The sequence below is a fragment of the Scomber scombrus genome, chromosome 20 (assembly GCF_963691925.1).
Source record: "Scomber scombrus chromosome 20, fScoSco1.1, whole genome shotgun sequence".
Lineage (NCBI taxonomy): Eukaryota > Metazoa > Chordata > Actinopteri > Scombriformes > Scombridae > Scomber > Scomber scombrus.
In genome coordinates this window covers 5,370,014-5,397,462 of record NC_084989.1, presented here as the reverse complement: position 1 = coordinate 5,397,462, position 27,449 = coordinate 5,370,014, and the positions used below count along the sequence as shown (strand labels likewise).

Genomic DNA, 27,449 nt, shown 5'->3' with positions numbered 1-27,449 from the left:
CCAACAATTTTGCTAACTTTCCAAAACCGAAATTTAGAGATAAAACTAGAGACACAATGTCTCTCTCTCTCTAGCTTTTGTCTTTAATTTCATTACACAACTATTTCTGTCACTTTCATGTCCACAACCAAGTACAACACTATGCATTCCTTGCAGGAGAGACTTCCTGAAAATGTGCACAATTATGCTCGTATTTTAAAAAAATGATCACGACTCGCCACTGTATAAGTGAGGCCTTTCGGAACAATTATAATCACTTTTGACAACACGTCAAACACGTATACTTGTTCTTTTCTAATGTAGCCTGGCCCTGAATATAGATCATGTGAAAAGGACTCCATCCATTATGATTCTTGAGATCTCACTTTTTAACAACAGTGGAGTTTTAGTCCAGATGTGATGCTGACTGATGTTAGGCTGGCCTCATCTTAGAAAAATGGTGGATTTCCAGAAATACTATAAATGTTAAAGGTGTACTCCAGAGAATTAGTAACTCACTTCCATTAAAACAAGGTACCTGACAAGAGATCCATCAAAATTGGTGAAGCAGACACTGACATATCCTAACTTTTACTCATGCATATGGGTCAAGCTCCTAAAACACTGGAACCTACACTTCTATTAACTCCTAAATAACCACTTCTTTCAAATCCAACACTTACAGCTTACAGATATGGCCGAAATTATTGGTACCTTTGTATTGTATTGAAATAATACACCATTCTCCTTGAACAGTGTTGAAATTAGAAAAATTGACATTCTACAATAGCCTGGAAAAAATTATTGATACCTTTAGAAGTTGCAAAAAAAAAAAAATTTGTAGTGATACTTTAAGCAGACTATTTTGTTTTAATTAGTATGTAAAGGTTACAAGACCATCTCCAAAGATATTGATGTTCCTGTGACCGCTGTTCCCAATATTATTAAAAGGTTTAAGGCCCATGGAACTGTAGCCAATCTCTGGATGTGGCCGCAAGAGGAAAATTGGCCTGAGATTGAACAGAAGGATTGCACGAATGGTTGAGAACAAAGGAAAACTTCAATATAGATCCAAACTGATCTTTAAGTTCAAGGTACAATAGTTTCAAGTCGCACTATCGGCCGCTGTTTGATTGAAATGGGTTCCATGATAGAAGACCCAAGAAGACCCAATATCTAAGAGGGAGACACAAAAGCCAGACTTGACTTTGCCAAAATGCGTGTTGACAAGTCTCAGTCCTTGAGGGAGAATAGGCTTCGGAAAGATGAAACAAAACTAGAGCTTTTTGGTAAATCACACCAACCCTATATTTACAGAAGAAAAATTGACGTCTTCAAAGAAAAGAACATCATGCCTACCATGAAATGTGGATGAGGCTCATTGATGTTTTGGGGTTGCTTTGCTGCCTCAGGCACTGGGTGCCTTAAATCTTTGCAGGGTACAATGAAATCAGACGACTATCAAGGCATTTTGAGGCAAAACATACAGCCAAATTTCAAAAAGCTGTGTCTTAGTCGCAGGTCATGGATATTACAGTGGGGTAATGACCACAAAAATACATCAAAAAGCACTCCAGAGTGAATGAGAAGAAAATGTTAGGCCGTTCTGAAGTGGCCTGCTATGAGTCCTGATCTGCATCCCATTGAGCATCTGTGGAAAGAGCTGAAACTTGCAGTTGGGAGAAGACCCCCGTCAAAGAGTGTGCCAAACTACCAATGGAGAGGTGTAGAAACCTTTTTCAGAGTTAGTGCTTAACTGCAATTATTGCCTCGAAAGACTTAAAACAGGGAAAGTTTAGTTAAAAAAAAAAAAAAAAGGTTGGAGGTTATAAATATTTTCGGCCACATCAGGATAATCTTTTTTTGGAATAACCCCAACACACAGCTGTTCTTACAGACTGGGTAGCACTCTTTACAAAGAGTAAACTTAGCTGTATGTCTATTTGTATTGGTGGTTCCCCTTTGATTTTACCATAAAACAAATAAGCTGGGAATATGTATTAATATCAAGTCAATTCCAGCCTGTTCCAAGCACACTAGCAGCTTTAATAAACCAACAACGTACATGTGATGGTATAATTGTAGCACCATGGGCTCTGGGGAGTGTCACATGTATATATGTGGCATAACACATGCATTCTCTCATCACTGAGCAAAGGCACCCAGGGGAGCCTGTTGGAGCTCTGCGGATGAACCGGGTATGTTTCCATGGATACCCACCCATGCCCCAATCACTGTGGAACAATGGCCATGTGTGCTTGTGTGTGGTGCGCTCATGTGACAGCTCATCTTCCATCCCAGCATGCAGTCACTGTCTCAACAGGGGCCTGATCTGGCTAACCTTGAATGGATGTAACCACTCTACTATCCAGTGGGAAAAAGAATGTGCAAACCACCACGGTTGCTGACATTCGGAGGCTTTGGTTGCCAGAAACTCTGTGCCAGGCTCCAATTAAGCATCCATGCATCCTATACTGAAACAATGGTACTGTTGGTGGGTACTGTAAGTCCCAGGACTTCCCATACAGCGTCAAAACATAGCTAGACGCCAGCAGTTTACCTCATGGAGGGATGTGGGGTGTCAGAGATACAGACTTGGGCTTTCAATGACCGCATTTTTCAGCAAGAACACACCACTACAGATACACAGTAGGAACTCTACAGCCACAGATACACACAGCGATAACATTAGGGGCCTCAATGTGGAGCAAATACATTCCAGTGTTCCCTGCTCCCTCTCAACACGTCCTATTAGACAAGCTGAGAAAAAGCTAAACCAATGGTGGTGTTGATGAGTGGGAAACCTGTGAGTAAGAGGGAGACTGGATCCCCAAGGGGCCTCAGGACGCTTGTCCCTAAACCACGGGAACCAGCTTAAAGACCTCTCACAATGTTGCTGGGACAATTCGTGGAACTGCAAAGGGAAGTGGTTTGGAGATTACTTTCTCCACATGGCTCACAGGTCTTTGTGGAGTCCGTGGAGGTAAGTGGAAGGAGTGGCATTGTGGAGATCAGATGGCTTGATAAAATAACTTCTGAAAGCGCGCCAACTGATAAGGCCTCCACATCAAACGGCATAACACCATGTTCTCCTGAAGCAAAATCCTTTCCCTCACATGCTAACAGCAACTGGCTGCTCAAGAGTTTTAAACTTTTAAGGGGTATTCAACCTCAAACACATGCTAAGATCTTTTTCATTCCTTTTTGTTTTCCTACTTTCTCCCTCCCCGTGTTTCCTCAAATCCCTCCCATGTTTTTCGAACCCTCAGGCCACCTTTTTACATTCTTTCAGGCTCTGAAGGCGCATTAGGAGCCAAGAAAAAGGCAGCAACATAAACTCTGGCCATCGCCCCACTGAACCTCTGGACTTCCCAAGAGAGGGCCAATCCATCTTGGACTTTTCGCCAGTTTTCCTAATAAATCAGAGCCCACGGTGTGCCGCCTGCAAACACCCCGGAGGAAGGTCACTGTTAGGCAGGTTAGCAAAACACATCTTTGGTCCCTTCGCAAACTTAAGTGCTCTATCACTGCGAGACGGTCACATAAAACACTTTGTAGTGGCTGGGATGGGACAGCAAAAAACGTGATTAACCTTAACCTTTAGCAACCTTTTGGCAAGTGGCCACAGTTTCTATCTATCCCTGTAATTACCCCATAAATGCTTCAATAAATGGGGTAGGGTGCCATCACAGGGAGGTCTATATATTTAAAAGTACTGCACATTCCAAACCACCAAGAACAAATCAGAAGATTCACAGTGCTGACATCTAGCCCTTTCAAATGAACCCCACAACACCCAGCAGTCCCATTTCATCAAATTCCCCTGAGGTGTTGATTTCCCCACCCAGTGCTTCTCTAACCACCACATTTCATAACCGCTCTGTTGCTCCACCAGAGCGGATCCATCAGTCAGAAACTCACTCATGGAAATAAACAAACTCTGCAAAACCTCAAAGAACTCTGCCACTCTGAGAGGAGAGGGAAGAGATGGCTGAGATAGAAAGAGGGCCGGGATGAATTTGAAAGAGAGATGTAAGCTAGAAGAGAGGAGGCAGGGACAGTGAGTGAAGTTCAAAGGCAAGGGGGGTGTGTGAGGCGGACTCCTGCCTCAAAACCTTTCCTCCCATCTGTGCTGTGCCCTTGTAGCAAAGGGTGGATGGGTGGTAGGTGGTAGTTAAAAGTCTATCCCTTCACCCTCCTGACCTCCCACGGCAATGAGCAGAAAAACAGCTGTGGGCTGCACACTCCCTGCTCCTCAAACACTGTCCCATGGGCCTGAAACACACACATTCTAACACACTTAGGCAGACTCATAGGATGTGAACCTGCAGATGCACTCTTAACACACACCCTTTGGTCTTTTCTCTTTCCTCTATAACTCACAGACACACACATACACTTAGGTTATGTAACTTCAATCAAAATCAGGATGTAAATGACCTTTTCAGCGTGTCGACTTCTTACTCTGGCTTGGCCCACATTTTGAGTTACGTGATAAGTAGACACCGAGAATGAAAGAATCCTCTGGAAGCTGAATTAAGACGTTAAAGTGGTGTGTTTCTTTTCACATATTTAACATGACAGATCAACCAGTGGGTTTTCAGGGAGGTCAATCCGTTCGACAGACTTCACCGCAAAACTGTCTGACTGTGGCTCCAATGAGCTGGGTAACCACGTTGATGGGATGTCTAGTTCTATATAAATCCGAGAAACACACGCTAGCACCATTATGTCACTGTGTTAGATCATAGATCATTTGCTGTTAAAACTTTAATCCAGATGTAAAATTTAAAGAAATGCTGTCAGTATTCTTTTTACTATCAATTTGTTTTTTTTAAAGTGAAGGTAGTAACTAAGTATCTTGATTCACTAATATTTTAATAGTTCTAATGGCTTCTGTAAACAGACATATAAAGGTCTATGCTTTTTGTTTAACCTCCAAATGGATGGTTACAATTTTTTTAACTGTTTATTTATTTATGTAGTATCTACTAGTACAAAAAACTCTATTTAATATAACAGTCCTGCAATAAATGATGATGTTCTAGACAACTCTTTGAAGAATGATTTTGCACAGTGCAGGTGTTAAAGATAATCTACACTAGTTAGTTGTATTCTAAAAGGTTAGAATGGGCTGAGAAAAAGTATGTCTAACCAGACTGATGAAGACACACATATATGATAAATCAAACGCAAATCTAACAATACACAAAAATCATACTGCGATGGCCGGGAATCGAACCCGGGTCAACTGCTTGGAAGGCAGCTATGCTCACCACTATACCACCATCGCTGTGGAAGCAAAGGAATGTACTGCCAGCTCAGCACTTTACATCAGTTTAAACTGCTGTATGAGCGCACTGGGAGAGGAGGAGGAGCAGAGGAGAGGAAGGCGGAGGTACACCAAGAGAAGAGGAAAAGACATGAATTTAGAATAACTTGATATATCACCATCTTCATTTATTTTTCTTTACTTTAACTTTGCTATGCGGTTGTGCTGACCACATCTTTAATCACTCGTTTGTATGAGATGCCTGATAATACAGGTTGTGTTAATTATACTGGGTACTGCATACTATTTTAGCATCACTGTATAAAGTCGAGCAGCAGTAACAGTAGCTTTTAGTTTATTAAACATTGAGAGACATTAAATGCAAACATTTACAAAAAACGTCACTCAAGTGCTACAAAGAAGATAACTGTTTATGCAGCACGTGGAGCTCGGTTGTTGGCTGACTGAACCAAAGCCAGCTAGTTATCACAAACTTAAATGACTCAAATAAATAGTCTGCAGGTGATGGAGGATGTTATGGAAATGCAAGCGTAGTGTCTATGAACAGCTCATTCATTGGCATAAAGTCTCTGTTTGTTAGTGTTTGCTTGCCAGGTTTAATGCTGAGGGAGGTAGTGCAGTGAGGCTACAGCAGTATGCAGTATTGATGAACACTATTTACTGTTTGCACTTGTGTACTTTTATGAAGAAAGTTAGTCTCAGCTAGGCAGTGATAGCTGACCTGCCCTCCTTGGCATCACATTTTCATATATTTTATCAACTTAATGAAGGTAAAAGAAAATTTAAAAAAACAAAACATAAACAGCTTGTTTTTTGATCAACTTATTATATATATATATATATATAAAGTTTTACATTTTTTAGACACTCCTTTTTTACTAATGTACAGTATTCATTTGTGTTTTTGTCAGTTTGGGCGTTCCATAATAACCCATGTGTTGTCAGTTTATAGTAAAGGCTTGATTGTTCCACTCATATGAAACATTAATGTCATACAAAAATCAAGATTTAGGTTGAGGGGAGCACATGATGTTGGTAATCAGTGCAACTTATAAAATCCATGCACACAAATGCTGAATCCATAGTAGTGAATCTACAGTTCTCCTTAATGATCACCTGGAAGGCCCTGTATTCGTTTCCACAGTATTGTCTTTAATTATAACAGAGCAGACAGGTGTACAGTCATCTATACATCAATCATTCTCTTTTTCCAGGTCCCAAACATATGCACATACAGGCCTCAGCAGCACCCTCCGGTGTCTGTGATTGGAACTACAGTCCGGCAGATGTATCCTCTGCAGAAGCTGCTGCTCTCTCCTCACTTCCGAGGAGACATCAGACATCGCCCAAGGGTGTCCACCAGTGCATGAGATAAATTAATAACAATAAAATGGAGGATGTTTCTGAGATCTCCAAGAGTCCTTAGCTCTTTTGTTGATTTTTATTCTTCAGGGATTCTAGCAAGCCTTTGATCCTCTCACTGGCTGCTTCCCGTCCCCGTTTCTTGCGACTTTTGATTCCTGCAATTTGGGACGGCAGAAGGAGGGTAGTCAGTCCCCAAGGTGTGGGACCACCTGTGGGAGTGAGGGTCTCAGTCTGCTGGAGCAGCCAGGAGCTCTCCTGACACAAAGCCACGAAGCGTTCTAGTTGTGTGACGTTGACGTTCTTGCTGACGTTCAGAGAGGTTTCGAATGGGTTCTGGATGTGCAGCGGGGCCACCTCTGGCTTGTTCTGCTCTTTACCCTGGAGAGAGGGAATGGAACAATGCTGGCAGATTAAAATATGTTCCTGAGCAGCAGCAGTGGCAGCCATAAGTGCAGTCCTGCATGTACTGTACGTTATGGTCCATCTATCTTGTTTGTCATGCTTTTAGCGCTTTGCTGCTGTATCTGGGGCACTTATAGCTGACTGGAACACCTCTCTGCAGGCGAGCAGATGGGAGAGGCACAGACACGGACATGGCTCTGGAAGACATTTTAACTTGGAGGTGTAAAAAGGAAAATAATTCCGAAATGGGGAATGAAATATGTCACGCTGATATAAAAAAAACCTGTGATTCACCCTGAATGAGTTAGGAACGGATGCATATATGGCCTTCGCTTTCATCTAGCAGTCCTGGCAAGCACGTGAACCATTAATACGAAGGTCAGAGAGAAGTCAAGATACTTCCATGGTACTTTGCATGCACATATCCTGGCTAAAGCCGGATGGTAAAGGGGCTGGAGGGATAAAGGGATAGAATTGTGGGAGGTGGAAGGGACAGAAGACGGCAACATAAAGCCATCCGTCAGAAGAGAGGAGCGAACCGGAGAATTGTGGCACAGTAAAGCAGATTTATGGCTGTTTCTCCACTTGTGAAAGCCTATAGGTTCGGGTCACGGCCGCAGTCTACTTGCAGGGTTCCTCTGCTGTGACAAACTTGATATTAGTCTCATATATTAGACTGCAGGGTCTCTCTTTACCAACAGCGTCCATTCATTAAAGTCAGAGGACGAGCAAAGTTCCTGCATCTCATATAATAATATATGCCACCAAAGCTTGAAAATTGACTTTATCAACTACATTTCTACGTGGAGAAAAAGTAGGTGACGAACAGGATATTATTCAACGTTACAAATTATGAGAGTGAGGTAAGTTTACTATCCTGTCCAGCTTGAGAGGGGAAATTTGTCCTGAATGCTCCACTGATGTTCATTTTTCAGATAAAGCGTGACTTGGAAAGAGATTTTACGACTCTTCTGGCTTGAACTTCCCTCGCCACTATATTCATTAAAACAGTAAGACGTACCATCAGTGTATAAATATGTCTTTGTTTACACTTAGCCTGATGGAGCTTCTAATTGGGATCTCAGCTCAAGGGCGCCTGGTCCCATGGGGCCAACATCAATCACACATGACAAGGACAGCTGTCATCTGTGTGTGTGGGAAGACGCCATCCAACCTAACTGCCTTTATTACCAACAGACTCTCTGTTGCTCGCACTGTTGGAGCTCAGCTCTGGGACTGGGAGGAAAGTTGAAAGGAGGTTGAACTGGCTCTCCACAATGTGCCGAATGTCTTTTCCTTTATGTTTTGTTTTTTCACTGCTGCAACAGTTATAAGACATCCAAACAGCAGCATCGTCTGAGGCCTGGATGGACCAACTGCAACTGTTTTTGTTGTGACCAATACCGTTATCAGTACTTGAGAGCTACAAAATATATGATAATGATATATTGGTGATATGCAGTGTTTTTGTTTTTTTCATGTACAGCTGTTGATAAAATGTATGTGCAATATATTTACTGACTGTGACGTTTTATGGTTGAAGACTAAACTTCAGTGCTCTCAAGTGGACAAACAACAACTGCAGCACTTTTCTGGATTATTTTAACCATATTTTTAGCATTTCTGTAATGACAACATTGCATTTTAGTTATTTGCAAACATATAGAATGACACTGATATATTTGCAATGAGCTAATATATTTATATCTTGATTTGTGAGGATGCCTGGTTGCAACATCCACCAGGAAGAGACTGCAGCTCTTTCAAGACATGCAACATGCAACACTACCTTCATCAATCTGTTAAAAGAGTGTTAAAGTGATGCTTTTTGTCATTCAAACAGCTGTCTTTTATGTAAACGTTCCTTGCAGCTTTATTCACACATGACATAATATTTATGTTAAGACACATTTGACACCTGGTGCATGAGAAGGACTGGCAGAGTTAAAACGTTATGATATAAAAAGAAGAAAGAAGTGCGTTTTCTTTTCACAGGCTGCATCACTGTTGATTTTAAGATGGGGACACTCGACCCTCTTCTCACAGTGAATGCCATAATTAATTTCTTCATTTATTAGAGAATTCTGCTAAAAAGGTCAAAGCTCCAGCAACACTTGTAGTATGAGCCGGATGAAGGCCGCAAGCTGAAACGAGTTGGTCCAACAATCAAGTTGTTTTGTCTACTACAAGTGTTGATGGAGCTTTGACCTTCTTCGACTTTTTCCCTCTTCTCCATGCACCTTGAAAGTAGGTGAAGTTGTGCCAGAAACCTCTACTCTGCTTAGAGAATTCTGCTGCCTGTTTTTTATGGTCCAACAAATCACCAGCATAGTATGACAAGACATTGAGCTCTTGTAAAGGGGTTTTGAAAATAAAAAAATATAGAAAAGGAGGTGCAGCATTGATTATTGCAATGATTGATAAAGAGAATTTTTTATCATTTTGTAGATTAAACTGATGTGAGAAAACTTGACATTGTTCCATGGACTATTAAGAATGAGGTGATAATAAGTGATAACTTCATTTCAGTACTTTTTCAACATGTATTTAGTTCTATGCATGGTTTAACTTATGCTGCTGCAGAATTTACAGTAATCTGATATTCAATTCAAACTTGTGCTTAGTGTTACAGAAATGTTATTACTCAGCTGTTTAACTTAAAAGTTACTCTCGCCTTATTTAGACCAAGCCCAACGTGTAAAGCTGTCATTATACATGTCACACAACTGTCATCACCAAGGTGAATGTCTAAAATGGGCAAATGTGTGAATTCATTTCAACTTGCTACATGCTAAATACTTAAAAGTGTGTAAACTGTCACCATTTGGGTAAATTCTTTGGTTACGTTGTTGATAAGAATAATCATACATACCTTTCTGATATTTATCGACGACTTGGTAAATGTAAAAGTGGCGTAGAACTCAAAGAATTCACACAGCAGTTGCTCTGAAACAAAGAAGGAAAAATCACGTTAGCATGAAGGGCCGCTAACAGAAACATCGATACTGATCAAAGTGAACTGCCGCCCTACAGCTCTGATTCCACGCTCTTGTGCTCACCTAGTGTTTCTGTGTTGCTCTGGAGCTGGATCTTGCTGAAGTCGCTGACAAATGTGCAGTCGTTGCCCTCAATCACGCACTTGTCCGCGGGACCTTGTGGGACGAGGACAGGGATACAAGGTGAATGACTGCCTTTACACGTCTGTGACGGCCATAAACAAGACACAGTTGGGTGGCGTCGGTGTGTTCGTGGAGAGGAAACACAAAGACACAAGAGGAAGGGGAGAGTGCAGCGCCTATCTGTGTCTGTGTGTGTGTGTATGTAGGTGGTCAAAGAAAGAGAAAGAAGAGAGCAGGGATCATGTCCTTGCTGGGCTGGTTAACTTCTCCAGCAATGCCCTTGTTACCAGTCTCCTTCACCGTGATGAGGCTGGTGCTGGTGTGTTGGTGTGTGTGTGTGTGTGTGTGTATGTGTGCTATGCCACTGTTTAAATAGCTGCCTGCATGCGTGCGTGCGTGTGTCCAGAGAAGGTGGGGTCATCGACCTTCCCAGAGTGATGGGTCTTTTATTGTCCTGTAAGCACTCTGTGTGATAGAGTCTGCGCTAAACGGGTCTGAGAAGGAGGAGGAGGAGGAAGGGAAAGAAGAGGAGGGGGGTAGATTGCTTTTGGAAGGCAATTATCAGGCAGCCAAGGTGACAGAGAGAGGGAGAAGGGGGAGATGGAGTAGGTGCAGTGGCCTCGCAAGCACACTGATGTGATGGTGCTTACATTATCACAAGACGCTAGGCTCCACATTCATTACACATGTATGCATGCTAACAGAAGGTAACGTATGCATGCAAGTCATTAAACAAAACAACTGCACACACTCTGGGGTTATAGATGAAGGACATGCTTGCCGGTTTAGGTTGCTGGGTCACATCTGACATTGAAATGCAGCTGTTGGCTACAATTATATTTCTAGTCATTGATGTGCCAAAGTAGGGATGTAATTCGATCAATTCTCATTTTTAAGTTTGTACAATGTTTACAATGTCTAAAACTGGTGCAGATTGGTACCTGCCAGGTCTCGGAGGTGGTCCAGGGTGGGGATTATAGGGGGGTTCCTCCTTTGCAGGAAGAACAGCACCATGACGGTGAGGGAGAAGTTGGAGATCCAGGCTCCGGGGATGCTGCTGGTGATGCCGTGAGCTCTGGCCCAGCAGCGCACGGTGAACACCAGGCAACGCACCCTCGGGTCCAGTTGACCGTATATGTAGAGCAGCTCCGAGCTCTTCATCGCCACCCTGTGGAGAACAGACAGGATGGCAGAGTGAGTGAAGGATGAATAATGCAGAAAAGTGGCCCCCTTGAGTATTACATATCATATTAATGGATTATTATTACTCATGCGTTAATGTGCAAGCAGCCTTTTACTGTCGTACTAGGTCGAGGTGAAACTGTTTTAAATTACTTTAGATAAGCGACTGCTGAGTACTCATAACAGTGCATTACATTAAAAGCTCATCATACTTAGTGCATGTGTATCTTAGTGACTAAAGCGGTCTAATAAAAGGTAGTGAGGTTGAAAGTACAATATTTTCCTCTGAACTGTAGCAGAGTTGCATTAGAAAATAACCTCAAATTAGTACACAAGTACACCAATTGAGTTAATGTACTTATAATTCCTAATTCCTCCACTGCTGTTGACTAATACCATCCAGACAAGAAGACTACACCACTGCTTAAAATGCATAACATGTTTCTATTAGAGCTGCAATAAATAGTCGATGAATAAATTAGTTGCCAAATATTACATTCATCACTATGAGTCATTATCTTATAGCATCTTATGAAATGTGAATATGATCTGGTTTATTTAGTCTTCTGTGACAGTAAACTGAATATGTTTGGGTTTTGGAGAAAGCAAGACCTTGGGCTCTGGGAAATAGTGGATGGACGTTTTTCACCATATTCTGACATTCTATTAACCAAACAACTAATTGATTAATCAATAAAACAATCAACAGCTTCAGCGATAATGAAAGCCAATCGTTAGTTGCAGCCTTCATTTTTATACCTGTAATGGATAATTTGTTTGTCAATGGTTGACTCATCAGAGGAGAATTGCACAGGAGCCCATTACGATGAAAATGTTTATTGAAGCGCGGCCGAGGAGAATCAAAGTATTAGCAATACATCCGTCTGATGCATGATGCCACCACCATTCTAAGAAACCTCTCCTACGTGGATAGACTTTAAACTTTCACAGATAGTATCACGGATACTCTATGCCCATAAATGGTCATACTCAATGCATCTACAGCATATGGAATTTGCCTATTGGTTTATTATTCTACAAACAAGGAAACACAGTTACCCATCTGTGGGTTTAGGGAGACAGACAGACAGTCATATCCTCCGACCTTGTTTGCCACATCAATGCTGCGCCACCGTCACCAACAGCTGCCTTGTCTCTCTGCCAGGATTTTAGTGTTGACTTTACTGTGACCTCAACAACCATCCTTGAACCCGCGTGTGGGCATCAAAAATTTGGATTTATTCCCTAACAAGACCTTTCCAGTGTAGGCCTCTAAAATATCTGCAGTTTTGCATCTTCCTACAGACCTGATTAATAAAAAACACCTATGAGTATAAAATGTGAGCATAAAATGTATTGCTTGCTTGTAATTACAGCTTAACCACCACTAGAGAGCAGCGTTCAGTCTGTACGGTGACTGACGGGGTCACACTCTGCTGTCATTTGCTGTCACACAGACATCATGGACAGGAAAACGCTGCGCTTCATAGATCTCAGATCACGATTGGAGAAAAGTCCCCCTCACATCCACCCACATCTAGCGGTTCAAGTCCATTTCCTTAGAAACTGGTGAGTGGTTTTCTGTACGTTAGCAGGTGTGGAAGTGCATGCGTGTGTTGCCATCGGTTTCTTTGAAGGTTGAAAAGGAAGAAGTGAAACACAAACAAGCCCCCCTCTTGAGCCCTTTTACTTAGTCTCACAGTGGCAATTGTGCAACTGAACCGTCGCAACACTTCCTGCCAAAGTCTAGTTTCTATTTGGGGTTTTTGCAACACCAGTGAGGCCAAAACGATATACAAGACCATGTAGAACTAGCAGTTTCTGTGAAGCGAGAGGGCTATGACGGACTGAATTTGACATTTCGAGTTATGACCCCTTGTACTGTCTGAAACTGACCCTTTCTTTTTAAAAACCACAACAGCCATGACACATAAGTATTCCTGCTGTGTGTGCATGGTAAACAAGTTTCGGTCTCTGGGCCTGTGGGAATACCTGTTGTTGGCTGTGAGGTCACACTGGAAACCAGAGGGCTGGTGGGCGAAACGGACCAGGGGACATCGGGCATTGAGAATCTTCTGCACCCCGACGCATCCGGGACCGAACTGGTCCACGCACGTCCCGATGACGGACAGGATGCTCTGGGTGACCGCCCGCTCCGAGTTGGTCCGCTTCATCTGGTACTCCAGCAGCAGACCTGATTTTGGCTGCAGAAAAAGAGACGATGATGTCAGCTTTGAAGTTGAAGGAGGATAAAAATGAGGGTTTAATGTAGGGCTGCAACTAATGATTATGTCTTATTACTGATTCATCTATTGGTTCATAAAATGTCAGAAAATGGTAAAAAACGCCTCATGCGACGTCCACAAATGTCTTCATTCATCCACAAGTCAAGATATTCCGTTTGTTATAACAGAAGACCACAGAAACCAGAAAATATTCACATTTGAGAAGCTGAAATCAGAGAATTAGGACATTTTTTTTCTCAAAGAATGACTCCAAACATCATGAATGACCCCTAACACCCCGGTCACTCCATGTTCACCATTCTTCCCTCAGGCAGGCTCAGGGTCCTGAGTGCAAAAACAAACAGACTGCCAAACAGCTTTTTTTCCCCAGAGCTGTTGACAAACTGTTGAACCCCCCCTGAACCCCTGAACTGCTCACAACACACACTCACACTCACACACACACATCCTGGGACTAAGTACAGTATTGTGGAACATACATGCTTCTGCTGCATCTTACTATTTATACATCCATATATTTATTTATCTATAATATACAAATACATGTATTTTTATATACATGTATATATATTTATTTTCCTGCATGCAATGACAATAAAGTATATATCAAACAATTATCAAATAGTTGCCAATTAAAACAGTTGGCAACTAATTATTTGACTAATTGTTTCAGCTCTAGTTTAACACTAGAAGTACCTAGGTTTTTGAGTTTTTGTGTGTGTGTGTGTGTGTGTGTGTGTGTGTGTGTGTGTGTGTGTGTGTGTGTGTGTGTGTGTGTGTGTGTGGGGAGGTGGTGGGTTGACGTCATAGAATATGACGAAAAACACGTGAAGCTTCATTCAGAGGCTTTGAGTGTGAATAAAATGACATTCTCTACCCTAATATATGACGGGTCAAAAAGACTGAAATGATGTTCTGTGGTAGTTCTAGTAGTTTTGAAATGCCAGTATGATATTTAATGATGTTGTGTGACACATCAGCGAATTGTACTGCATAAACAGCTCCAATTAGAACATACAATAGGAATAGTTAAATAGAGTCCAGCTACTCACATGACTGACACAATAATTAATAATAACTTTAATGATTCAGGTACAAAGTAATCACCGTCATCAGACAACTCCCTGCATCTTACTCAGGCTACTATGTTTATTTTCCTGCTGATTAATTCATGAAGGAATGTTTTATCATGTGATAATACAGGGTTGCAGCTCTGCAAGTGATCAGATTTCTGTTCTTACAGCATATTAATAATAAAATCCACATTATATCCATATAATGACTCATTTGGATTCTTAGAAGACATACCGTAGCTCTGCTACAGATGTATTTCAGTGTTTCATGGAACAGCAGGCAAGTTATTTTACTTGACTTGAATGTCAAATAAAAAGTGGAAGTACCCTTTATAAAACAGTGACTCAGCTCAGTGTATTTTTAAAAAACATTTTCTAGTCTTTGACACATTTGAGTCCTGCAGAATGAGCAACACCTCTTTTATTTTTCTAGGTATAATGTGTATTATCTGTTTTAGTTGTTTATAAAGGTCAATATTATTCTGATATGTGTCGATTTTTGTTTAAAGTTATATAGGCAGTATTTTGTGTATATTTGACAATTGTTCTTAATTCAAGTTTAATATATGCATATGTTGTTGTTTTTTTGGTTGTTCCCCATGTTTTTTAAATTAAATTCCCAGTGAAGTTTAATGTTTAAGTGCACTGATTACATTACATTTGAGGGATCACTACCAAAACGCGCGTTTATCTATATATTCTGTACCCTATTATCGGCCAATATATCAAAATCAGAATTTTTTTATTCCCTAATATCTGCATCGGCTCCGAAAATCCTTCATCAGGCCCTATTAGTTTATTTCACATTTGTTCTCATTTTAATTGCTGCATGTTTTATTCCATTTCATTCTCCAACCATCTGAAAGGGAACCTGAAACTAGTTTTTCTCTAAATCTTGACTTTCTCTTGTAAAAACCCCTTTCAACTGTATTTGGAAAGCTGCTGTCATTCGGGGTGTCTTCAGTTTTGCTTTGAGTAAACAACCCCTCAGAAACTTCAAATCACTGCATCAGCAGTTTCACTTTCTGGAGAGACTTGCAGTTGGAGAGCAATATGATACAAAAATGTGTATATTACTTTGCTAGCAGATGTATTGTTCCTTTGTTGCTTTATAGATTTCGTGTATAGTACATTTTTGTCGACCTAAAAATGTGTTCAGCTATATAAATGTAGTCATTATTTAACACTTAACCAATTCTAGTTAAAGACATCACCTAAACCCCCCTCACATCCATCATTACTGTCTAGGTCTGTCATAATAACTACTTTTGTAGGACGATATATTGTCTCAGAAATAATCACGATAAACAATATTATTGTCATCTGAAGATCATATTATACCACTGATATAATGATAATATAATAGCATAATAATGCAAGGTTAGCATTGCTTAGCCAATGTGACATGAATAGCCTCTTAGCTGCTAATGTGAAGTGTTGCAATATTGAGGTCAAAGGTCATGTCCATGTATCATACGATAAGTCCATATGTAGACATGATGATGTTGATAATTATGTTATTGTACTATAGGATGATAATAATTGTGACAGGCCTATTACCGTCTTTATATTCCTTCCGCTGATGCTATCCAGATCTAGAAACATATCCAAATCACAGCCCAGCTTCCCAAAGCCGTTCACAGATGATCCGAATGGTTTGATGGTGCATTCTGGGAAATAAGCAGCGGCGATGTCCCTTAGGAGAGAGCAGACGAGGAACCGCAGTCGGATGTTCTCGTCTGTTAGCTGGTAGGCTTCTGTCAGGGAGGTGATCTGTTGGGCTATCTGAGGGGGGGATGAGGAGACGGTTTACATCACACATGCGTTCATGGATTCATGCATATCCATCTTTTGAAACGGCTCACCACTTACGCTCCCCTCTCTGGACAGCCTCTTCATGAGCTCGTTGATGGGAATGGTGGTTTGCGATTGATCATGTTTGCTCGACTGTTGGTTTGATGAGTCCGCCGGGCCGAGGTTTCTCACCGACAGCAGCCTGGATTTAAAAGGCACCGTGGATTCATGGCTGGCTGTGGGGATCGCAGCGCCTTCCAGTATCGAATCAACACTTTCCCGGTTTTCAAACTCTGCTACCGCATACATGCCCTGGAGAATAAACACCAAAACACACGACTTTAACATCCAACTGAATGGTGAACAATGCTGATGCTGAGGAGTCTTTTACTTACATAGCTTTCATAAGAGAAGTGCTTCTTGATCTCTCCATGTCTTGATAAATACTTGAGGATCTTTCTCTCGCTGGTTCTGGAGGGGCAGCTGAAGAGAACAGATCTTTCCGCCTGTTCTTGTCTCTCCGCCTGGACAGCGTAAAAAGACTTCCGCCCATCCTTTTCCTCTGAAAGCAGAAAATAAAAAAGCATAACAATCAACAAATGCAATATTCACTTTCAGTTTTGCCTGGAGAAACTTCTATTTATTTATTGCCAGGGATTTATTTATCCCTGTGTGGTTAGGAAAGGCCAAAGCTCTTTCTATGCCTCTTTTTATGTAGAGATCAAAAAGTATTTTTTATTCTGAGAGCTCTTTGCCTTAAAAGATGTACTGACGATGATGGCTGAGTCAGTCAAGTCTGACAGTCTGACAGTGAGATTGCCAGATCAAAGACTACAGTTAGGCAGATATTGTATGCACTGTATTATCTTTATTTGTGCTCATAAATGTATCATTTATTCAAGATGTGTTTTCTTAAAGCTGGGATGCAGGACTTTTATGTCTTTCCTTCTCCTTCTGGCAGAGAGAATAAAGCAGAGCCGTCGCCTGTGATTGACTGACACAGGCATGCTGTATACTCTCATGTGCAGAGAGGGCCGGTAAACTGATATGTCTTGATGGTCCCCCAGACCACAGGGATTTGTCTGATGCCTGATGCCCCCACTGGCTGCTATCTACTGTTACGGCTTTAAAATGGTTGATAAAAAGTTTTGAGCGTCACACAGCCCCCCCCCAAAAATGACTCCATTTACTATCAGAATTGGAATTTGGTCCAAGAACATGTGGAAAGTCTAGCAGATCAGCACAATTAACTGCCAAACTGCCAGCACAGGAATGTTGCAACTGATATTAGATTTGAAAACCTCTATACTGTGAAATACAGAGACATTTACCTGGTGGTGATAAGCCTAATCAGCACTGTGTGAACTCGTTTGGCAAGGGTTTGGATATAATGGACATTCACGTATGTATAAAAGTTCCCAACTGCAAGTTTAAAGTAATTTTATTGGTCCATTATTTACAATAATTTGTAATTTGCCTGTTTGTTTTGATTTTGATGTTAACGGTGCAGCTGAGCCCCTTAAATTAAAAGAAGTTTATGTAAAAAGTTCTGTCAATTCAAAGTCTAATTTTATATAGAATATGATGCAGATTTGATGTGTATTCATGAGTGCTTGAAAATCAAGATGTTGCATAGAGCCCACAACAACCTGTGGTTATAATACTGTTGTTATCAGACAGAAGTGAGCAGCATTTGATACAGGCAAAGAGTGGTGTTATCAGAACTTCATAGAGAATCTCAACATATTATGTGGCAATGTTAACAAGTAAATACATCCATGTCACAGGTCACACACACGTTATATGAATCATAGCAAGTCATAGAACTGCTCGGTCAGCATACATATCAGCCACAAAGCAGCATCTTGGGAAATACTTGGGAAATTTCACAGAAGTAATAATAATTAGTGGATAACCCAGTACTCATTAGTGGTTAAACTAATACTCATTAGCTGATACAGAAAGAGCCGAATTTTCCCTAAGGCTCTACTGATGTCTTGAAACTTTCATTTTCTATCAAATAACTTCCTAATTTTCAACCACATTCAAGTTTCCTTAAACATAAAGATTGATGAATGAAGTGTGGAGCAGCGGTGTAGCACAGCTTTGTGTATTTACTGACCGGCTTCGTCTTTCCGCGGTGTTTCACTTTGATCAGCGACAACGTTTGTTCCAAAACTTCTACCAATAAATGTGTCGACCCTCTGTAGGCACGTCGTCAGCCTGCCCCTTCCCCTCATATGTAACCTGCACACCGTAGAGGAGGACGCCATTGCTGCTGGGAAAGAAATGCAAAGGGCGCATGCGCAAGGCTGTTTCTACGGCTAGCGAGAAGCGCGAGACAAGACGTCATTATGGCGATTGAAATTATAACCTTCTTATATACAGTCTATGGATAAACATGATAAATAGATGAAACGCAAACTAATGTCATGTGTAAGACAGGGATGTAATACTATACTATGAAATTGTAGAAATAGGAAATGTGCATATATGTTTTATGTTGTTGTTTTTTTTTTTGAGAAATCTAATGTTATTGCCAACCTTCTCTGTTTAATTATTATTTTATATCATCTTTTTATTGTTGTGACTTTAACCCTTTGTCCTGTGCCCATGTTTGTATCAACCAACTGAAAAGTGAAGTCATGCCTGTTATGTTATCTATGTCATTTTAATGCTCAAGTGTTTTCTGTCTGTTTTCTGTCTTAAGGTCACAGTCTTGAGTGGCACCATATACACATTCGTTTTAGCTGGATCTTTACTAATGTGACACACAGTAAGCTATACAACATTGGAAATAAAAAGCATCTTTTTTTCTGTGCAGCTGATACACATTTTTATATATGCAAATGTACAAATGTGACTTGTGTTTATGAGAAAAGAAAAGAACAGCTCATTTCCATCTGCAGTCCCTGGGCAGGTAAAGGAAACAATAGAACACAGAGTAAAAACCTAACACCACTCAAATAAGCTAACATACTATTCATACCCACACACACACACACACACACTCACACACACCCACACACTCACACACACCCACACACAACTCATGGGAACAAACATATAACAGAATTTAGAAATAAAAGTACATACAAACAAAAAAACAAAACGGGTCATAGAATGTGATATTAATGATGACAAGACTGCTTACTTAAAATCCATTTTTTAACTTCCTGAGAGAAAATGTGAAAAATCTGTGAAAATCGATGATTCCATTCTTGAACTAATTGTGTATGTCTTTTTTCCCCAAACTGATGGGGAATTTATGAATGTGAATTGGTGTAAAGACTAATTGTGAGTCAGAATATGAAAAGTATGTAAGTTGTAATGCGGTGGTGGAAGAAGTATTTAGATAAGTTACTGAAACAGAAATAAACACTATCACAATTCTCTCTATATAAATGTCCTGCAGTAAATGATATAAATATCGTTAGCAGAATATGCTAGTGTAATTACTGCTGTCACTGGTGCATTCACAGGTATATTGCATACTGTTGCAGCTGCTGGCTAAATTGACCTGCTGCTATGTTGTTCAATATGTATTTGGCAAACTAAATATATATATGTGTGTGTGTGTGTGTGTGTTTATATATATATATATATAGGCCACATAAATAGACACCATAAGTCCATACATCACATAAAGAATGAAAGTTTTCACCAAGGGTTAGGCTTCATTCAGTTAATAGTAATAGTTTTTCTTGCAATCATCAACAAAATATGCATTATATAGCACTGATCAATGGTAAAACAGGGTTCAGATGCTTTTTCCAATGAAAAAAGTAGTGTGTCCAGAGGGATGAAAATTCCTAACATTTTTCTCTATTTCTTCCTTAATGTCTTTCCATAATGTCTGTATTTTGGGGCATTTCCAGAATATATAACAGATATATTTTTAATGTCAAATGTGATATTTAAGTTAAGTGGTTTTCAAATACATGCAGTTTATCTCACAAATAAACTGGAGTAGAATAATAAAACAGCAAAACTGAAATAATAAGGGCAAGTACCAGTAAATACTGAGGTTAGCCTAGTTAAGTATAAGTAGGTCACTGTTAACAGAGTGCAGCCATGGATGGATGCATACAGTTGAATTGAAATGTGCTGCAAAGAACGTGAACGTGTTATTGTGAGTTCACAAAATGCCACTTTTTCCTGAGGAAAACACCCAGAGGTTCTGTGGAAGTTAGTGATCTGTGATTCTGCGATTGAATCACATGAAATTTGTTTTTCATATGAGAATACGGAAGAAAGGGAAAACGAAACCTACATCGAGCGCAGCGCTGCCACCTGACATTAAAGCCAGTCAGCCCCCGCAATGATCGACTTCACTTCCTCTGTTTACTTCCTTCAAACAGTCAGTCAGACGCCCTCTCTCACTCAGTCTGTGTTGGACGATGGAGAGGAGACAACCTCGCTAAGCTTCGCATACACATGTTAACCATCGCTCGGTGAGTACTGCCTGTCTGTATTTCAAATGACGTAATAATGTAGTATAGGTTAATATATTATAGTAGGCAGCGTGTCTGCTGAAATCAAAAAGAGCGATTACACAGTTTAGAGATTGTTTTAAAGTCTGAAAAATATCCCGAATTGTTACTGCGATTGTTTTGCTTTAGAGGCAGTTATTCAGAATATGAATGCTACTTTCACACTGTGTTAAAAAAAAATCTATCTCGGTTATTTTCTCATATTTATAAAGTGGGTTTTGGTTGGTAAGCAAATTGTTCTGTCTTAAAAATATGTTTTGCAGATGTGTGATGTGATGTTTGCACGCAGTGATGAACAAGTTACAACACGCCCAACAGAGTGCGTTAATGAGCTTCTTTTTTTTTTTTTTCATAAAGAGATTATCACAATTGTGGGTGTTTTATAGTTGTAAAAAATAATGTCCGAGCTTCCCTGGGGGGTTACCCAGCTTTACTGAGAAACTCCCTGCATTTGCTTGGAAAACTGTGTTTTAAGCCCCTCCCTGCGTCTCCAGTCCACTGAAGCAAAGCAAAGCAGTGTCATTGTAAATCCTGCTCTCCACACACACAGATGAACTTTAGTGATACACCGACCGATTGGATCTCCTGTATTTCTACACTAAAAAAAAAAACCCTCAAACTGAACTCCAGATGTTTTATTTCAGAGCGAGGAGGACAACTCAAGCGCCAAGATGAAGTACAAATATGACAATGGCATTGAACTGCTGCTGGCTCACATGAATATGGAGGACATCATCAACGCTGCAGAGACTCTCTATCAGCTGGAACAAGAGGAGGAGGAGGAGGAAGGGGGTTTGTCGTTCGAAGGAGAAGGGCTCTCCCAGGAGGAGATGGATGAGAATGAGGAGGTCGGGGAATTAGGGAGTCAGCAGAAGGACTACGCTGATGGGGGTGGTGGTGTTAGGTATGGGAAGGTGACAGATCTCCTGTCTTTTGTCAACCTGCTGTCAAGCATGGACACAGCAGCCCTGCCGCACCTGCAAAAGGAGATGGGAGTCTTGCTGAATAAGGTGAGAAGCTTACTTATTGTTAGTGTGCATGACCATTTGTCTGACTCAGATGACCTTTAACCATCAGATTATAAAAACATGCAGTATTTTCCCCCTTTTAAAAAAACAAAAAACTGACTTGTGTTTGCAGAAAGACATTGCTATAAAAAAAGGTCGCTACCAGATCAACATGGACTTTCTCCTGTTTCCATGGAAATTGACCTACAAGAATCACGGCTGTGGCCTCGTGCCTAAGGGCTCATTTGGGAAAGTCCACTTGGCACAAGACACCAAAACCAGGAAAAGAATGGCTTGCAAGCTGGTGAGTACTGCTGAGCAATGCTTGGAATTCAACCTATGCTGACTTCTCGCAAACTCTTAGCCCCTGGGTGCCAGAGTCTGCCAGGAACTATTTGTTCATGGAGCAACTGCTCTTGAATGACATGCAAAACATTTTCCCTTAAAGTGAAAGAGGAAGAGCCGTGCTTTTAAAAAAAACACCAAAAAAAACATGTTTCTGAAACAAACTTACAAAATGGGCTAAGAATAATGTAAGAATGGAAATTCAACAGTAACTCCCCACAGCTCCTCTGGATGTTTTTAGACACTTGATGTTAAATTCATACTACAGTGAATTTATAGCGTGCCCTGGTTTAACTCCAGCAGTTCCTGGCACACTCCTCACTACACACTCTGTTCTTTTCCTCCTCTGCACCTGAGGTGTGTTTACCCTTTTTCTGCACAAAAAATATTGACAGATGAAGAAAAAGTACTTTCCCAGTCTGGTGCTATCATAAAATGACTATGTTGACACAGTGTAGAGTACACACATTTACCAAAAGACTGGCGAAACCTTACCGGCAGCAGTTTATGTGTTTGGTAAAGCAGTTGGAGTTACGACAGATTTCCTGCTTATCAGCAAATAGCCTTATCTAACAGTGCTGTTAAATAACCGTGATTGATTGGCCAATGTTGCAACACATTTAAGGAATGCTTCCACATTTCGGGAAGACATGCCCCCTTTTTTTCCTGGGGAGGGTTAGGTTTGATTGATACCACACTCAAACACACTTGAGCTGTTTCCAGACCATCAACTAGCTCTAGCTTCAGAATTACTACATGTAAGCATATCTCCTCAAAATGTCAAACTACCACTTTTAAATAGAATGAAATATTTCTATTATCTAATATATCTCATTATCACCCTCACAGATCCCCATGGAGAACTTCAAAGCAGCCGACGTGGAGTTCCAGGCCCGTTTCCGCCATGAGAACATCGCTGAGCTGTATGGCGCTCTGCTGTGGGACCAGACCATCCACCTGTTCATGGAGGCCGGAGAGGGCGGCTCAGTTTTGGAGAAGCTGGACAGCTGCGGGCCCATGAGGGAGTTTGAGATCATCTGGGTGACCAAGCAAGTCCTGCGGGGCCTGGAGTACCTCCACTCACACAATGTCATCCATCATGACATCAAACGTAAGAGAGATTCTATATGTATATGGAAATAGAATGATGTCAGTTTTACGTCAAAATCAAGCCACAGAGTTATTGTGAATAATTCTTGAGAGAGTCTTCAGTGGCAGGAAGGAAGGAAGGAGATTAACCAAAAATACCACAGAAAATCTCACACTGACAAGATTGTAATGCAATTGATAGAAAGGGCTTTCTAACAGTTTCCTCTTGTGTTGGTTTGAAAGACTATTTCTGAGCAAGTGATCAAAGGAAGTCAGGTGCCCTGACAGAGTCTGGTAGCTAATGACTGAGATTACAAGAAAACAGGCTTATTACAGTAGGTGGGGTTCAGCTGAGGTTTGATGTTAGGTAGCTCCACACTGGTCAGGTTCAAAGCATTTTCCAGAGCCATCTGTCAGCCTCATGTCCTGAAGGCTGTTTGGTGTCTGGAAATTCCAGCCTGTTTCTCATGCTGTCTCCTCTGCAGAAGGGTTAAATGTAGGGTCTAGAGAGGCGAGTGACTTAGGAAGATGACCAGCCTAGCTCTGTAACTTGTTGCTGTGGTTCTTAGTATTTCCTGCCTGTAACCAAAATACGTAATTATACCTCGGTTAGGGTTTTTAAGCACATGGATTAGACTTGTCACAAAAGGCTTGCCCTCAAATTATCTGTTAAATTCCTTTGCAAAACCCATGGGACTTCTACTTGGAAAGCCTCAGTCGCCTTTTCCCAGTTGAAATCAATGCAAACTGAGTGTAAGCCAGTTCCACATGTCTGACAAGTCACTAATTAATCCTTTTATTTTATCAAACGCCAGCCTGCACAGCATGGCATAAGCCCTGCACATGCACAACACAACAGCCTCTGTGATACACTGTAACTCTTTAACATCTGCAAATCCTAACTCTTTACTTTCTCTTTTGTCTTTAGCCAGCAACATTGTCTTGATGTCAGACAAGGCAGTTCTGGTGGACTTCGGCCTCACAGTGCAGATGACAGAGGATATATATATTCCCAGAGACATGAGAGGAACAGAGGTAAGACAATAAGCCAGGGACCTGATACGTGCATTGTGGTAATGCTGTTTACAGTTGTCACAGGCCTCAAGCCAAAGCCTCAAATGGATGGATTGCTGTTTTTTTTGTAATTGCTACTATAATCAATACTTGTCTGCTAAAAAAAAGGCAGCAGTCATTCAGGCTAGACCTCCTTGGGGATTTTAAGAAATTAGTCTTGAAGACTTGTCAGCACTCATCTCTCTTTTTCAAAATAATTATAGAAAAGCCAATGATTGTCAAGCGTTTTGTGTGCAGAGCAGTCAGTGTGCTCATCTGTTAGGTCATCAAAGATGCTAATAATAGTCTGCTCTTGCTTGGGGTTCTCAGCACTTGCACATCTTTTAATCAGCACTTGGGAAATTTTTGTTTTCTCACGGGTCTTTTTCTCCCATCCTGCATCCTTGTTTTCCCATGTTTTCTGCCCCGTGTGTTTGCATATTTGCATATGCGGGTCTTTTAACGTGCACCCTGGGCCTCTCATGGCTTGGCTTGTGGAAAGTCCCAGGGCAGACACCCAGCAGTAATAATACGAGAGACACACAGCTAGCAAATACACTGGGCCGCTCATGCTGACATGAATATAGGAGAGCAGGCTGGAATTTCCAGCAAAGAGAGAGAGAGAGAGAGAGAGAGAGAGAGAGAGAGAGAGAGAGAGAGAGAGAGAGAGAGAGAGAGAGAGAGAGAGAGAGAGAGAGAGAGAGAGAGTGTACTGCCATTACCTTGACACACATTCGGTGGGTCTAAAGGTTTCAAAACCCCCTTTTACTGCAAGAGCTTGTTTTCGTGTTTGGTGTCTGAAAGAAAAGACAACAAAAAAAGAGGAACTACTTTCACACCATTATGTTCTGTTACACGATTATATTCAAATCATATCATGTTATTCTTTCTTTTTCCAGATGTATATGAGTCCAGAGCTGGTTCTGTGTCGCGGGCATAACACCAAGACAGACATCTACAGCCTGGGTACCACTATCATTCATATGCAGACAGGTAGCCCTCCGTGGGTGAAGAGATATCCACGTACTGCCTACCCGTCCTACCTTTACATTGTAAGCACTTGTTTAAAAGAATCATATTTACATTATTTTGAGATTGTATCTTGTGCCTTGCAGCTTTAAAAGAGTGACACATTTTTTCATGACCTTGTTCAGGTTTTCCATAACGTAGATTATTATGAGTAAAACGGCATGTTCGCACGATGTGACCTATCGCCCATTTAGTCAGTCTCTTCTACAGATTTTCCATTACATGGGTTTTATGCTTTTAAAAAGTGCCTTTTCTGTTTTGGCAACGATTATCATTTAGTCAATGTTACTCACTTCCTCATGAAACTGCTGTTATAGAGAAGTAATGTTATACGGTAAAGCTTCTTTGTTGCCCTTCCTTGTTCTCTTATACTATAGACAAACTTGTTTTACAAGATGCTTCTCAGTGTCAGTCATAAAAGAAAAACTGGGTCACGGTTCTACCCTGTTGTTTTTGCTTTATCACAGGCGTTGACTGTCTTTACAACTTTATTTCTGTCTCTCACAATGAAGCTTTCTCTTAATCCAGTTTTTCCTTGTCTCTCTCCCCACAGATCCACAAGCAGGCACCCCCTCTGGAGGACATACCAGAGGACTGCAGCCTGGCCATGCGCTCCTTCCTGGAGCGAGCCCTGGAGAGGAACCCTGGTCTGCGGAGCTCGGCATCTGAGCTGCTGAAGGACGAAGCCATCAACCCACCCAGAGAGGATCAGCCGCGCTGCTGGAGCCTCGATTCAGCAATGGAGGAGGCCAACCATATCATGCTGCGCCAGCAGAGTCAACACCATGACACCACGCAAGGTAAGGACATACATAGGTGGGGAGGGTTATGGTATTTCCAGAGATACACATTCATGAATGCAATTCCACTAGAAAGAGTGACAAATAATTTTATAACATAAACTTCTTTTTTTTCTGCAGAATCTTCGCTGTACTCTGTAGACTCTGGACACATGAGGAGGAAAGGCTCCTTGTACATTGACCTGGGGGCCCTGTCAGGTTACACTAAACTGGTGACAGGCCCCCCCACATCAGAATATGGCTAGCACTGGACCATCATGACCATTTATTTCTCTAAACTTCAGCTGAAGCCAACTGATAATTTACTGTTATCCTTTTATTGGCTCACTCTTCAGTGTGGAGGACAGTTCAGACAGATGGACAGCTGCAGGTGACACTGCTCACTGATGGGCTGTTTATAGGACTCAGGATGACTTATAATGAATGGAATACGCTGTGCCTTGACGCTGAAATGGGCTGATGTAACTCAGCAACACTGCAGGACAGTGTTGAATGAAATGCATTGTGTATTGTTGAGCATTACGTTTTTGTATGATATTCTAAAGCTCTTTAAGGGGATGTTTGTATATGCTTTTATTTCAGTGTACACAGTAACAACTCCATTATGTTTTCTCCTCGTGAAACTAAAAGTAATTTTTTCACTAACAATGTAAGCTACTGTTTCAAGCATGTGTGCACTATGCAAACATGATTACATGTAGGTCTTTATAGACTTCCTCGTTTATTCCTGTGGAATATTAATATCATGATCATGCAAATGACGCTTCTGTGGTATGCATGCTATATCTGATTTGTGTTTTGTACATCCTGTGAGATGAGGTCGGCTGTGTGCTTTTGACTAAACGATGTTCAAAACTGGAAGTGTGTCATTTTGCTGTCGGTACAATAAAATGAAGAGCTGGTACTCTGTGATTTCTTTCAGATCACTTTATTTAAACAGATTGCTCAGTTTGGATTTTCCACTTCACAACTAAACTGTGTCATCACTATTTGACAGCTGGACTCATGTAAAGGCCACACTGAACACTGACACAGTACATGCATTGTATTGACACTGAACACATGAACAAGTGCAAAAGATTATGCAGGGACAGTCATTTTCAATGTATAAACTGCAATAAATTGAATGATAAATAAGATGAATTCACATCAGTGTAATATTTCTGAGCAACAAGGGGTT

At 41.0% G+C, this 27,449-nt stretch overlaps 2 protein-coding genes and 1 non-coding gene across 3 annotated transcripts; 1 reads left to right on the top strand and 2 right to left on the bottom strand.

Moving 5' to 3' along the window:
• Positions 1–5,200: 5,200 nt before the first annotated feature.
• trnag-ucc (transfer RNA glycine (anticodon UCC)) lies at positions 5,201–5,272 on the bottom strand. Its single transcript has one exon. It is a non-coding gene; the product is annotated as a tRNA-Gly (tRNA).
• Positions 5,273–6,204: 932 nt separating this feature from the next.
• On the bottom strand, positions 6,205–18,737 carry mtpap (mitochondrial poly(A) polymerase). The gene is made up of 9 exons (XM_062441665.1): positions 18,576–18,737; positions 16,849–17,015; positions 16,532–16,765; positions 16,220–16,444; positions 13,333–13,544; positions 11,100–11,326; positions 10,099–10,191; positions 9,912–9,985; positions 6,205–7,015 (listed from the first exon to the last, which is right to left on the bottom strand). Exons 1-9 carry the CDS (start codon positions 18,724–18,726, stop codon positions 6,695–6,697), a joined length of 1,704 nt encoding a protein of 567 aa, XP_062297649.1. The 5' UTR covers positions 18,727–18,737; the 3' UTR covers positions 6,205–6,694.
• A 2,086-nt stretch (positions 18,738–20,823) lies between these two features.
• Positions 20,824–27,259, top strand: map3k8 (mitogen-activated protein kinase kinase kinase 8). Its single transcript, XM_062441499.1, has 8 exons — positions 20,824–20,907; positions 21,591–21,956; positions 22,087–22,257; positions 23,148–23,409; positions 24,316–24,422; positions 25,340–25,492; positions 26,023–26,269; positions 26,390–27,259. The coding sequence occupies exons 2-8, from the start codon at positions 21,618–21,620 to the stop codon at positions 26,512–26,514; spliced, it is 1,404 nt and encodes a 467-aa protein (XP_062297483.1). The 5' UTR covers positions 20,824–20,907; positions 21,591–21,617; the 3' UTR covers positions 26,515–27,259.
• Positions 27,260–27,449: the final 190 nt, after the last annotated feature.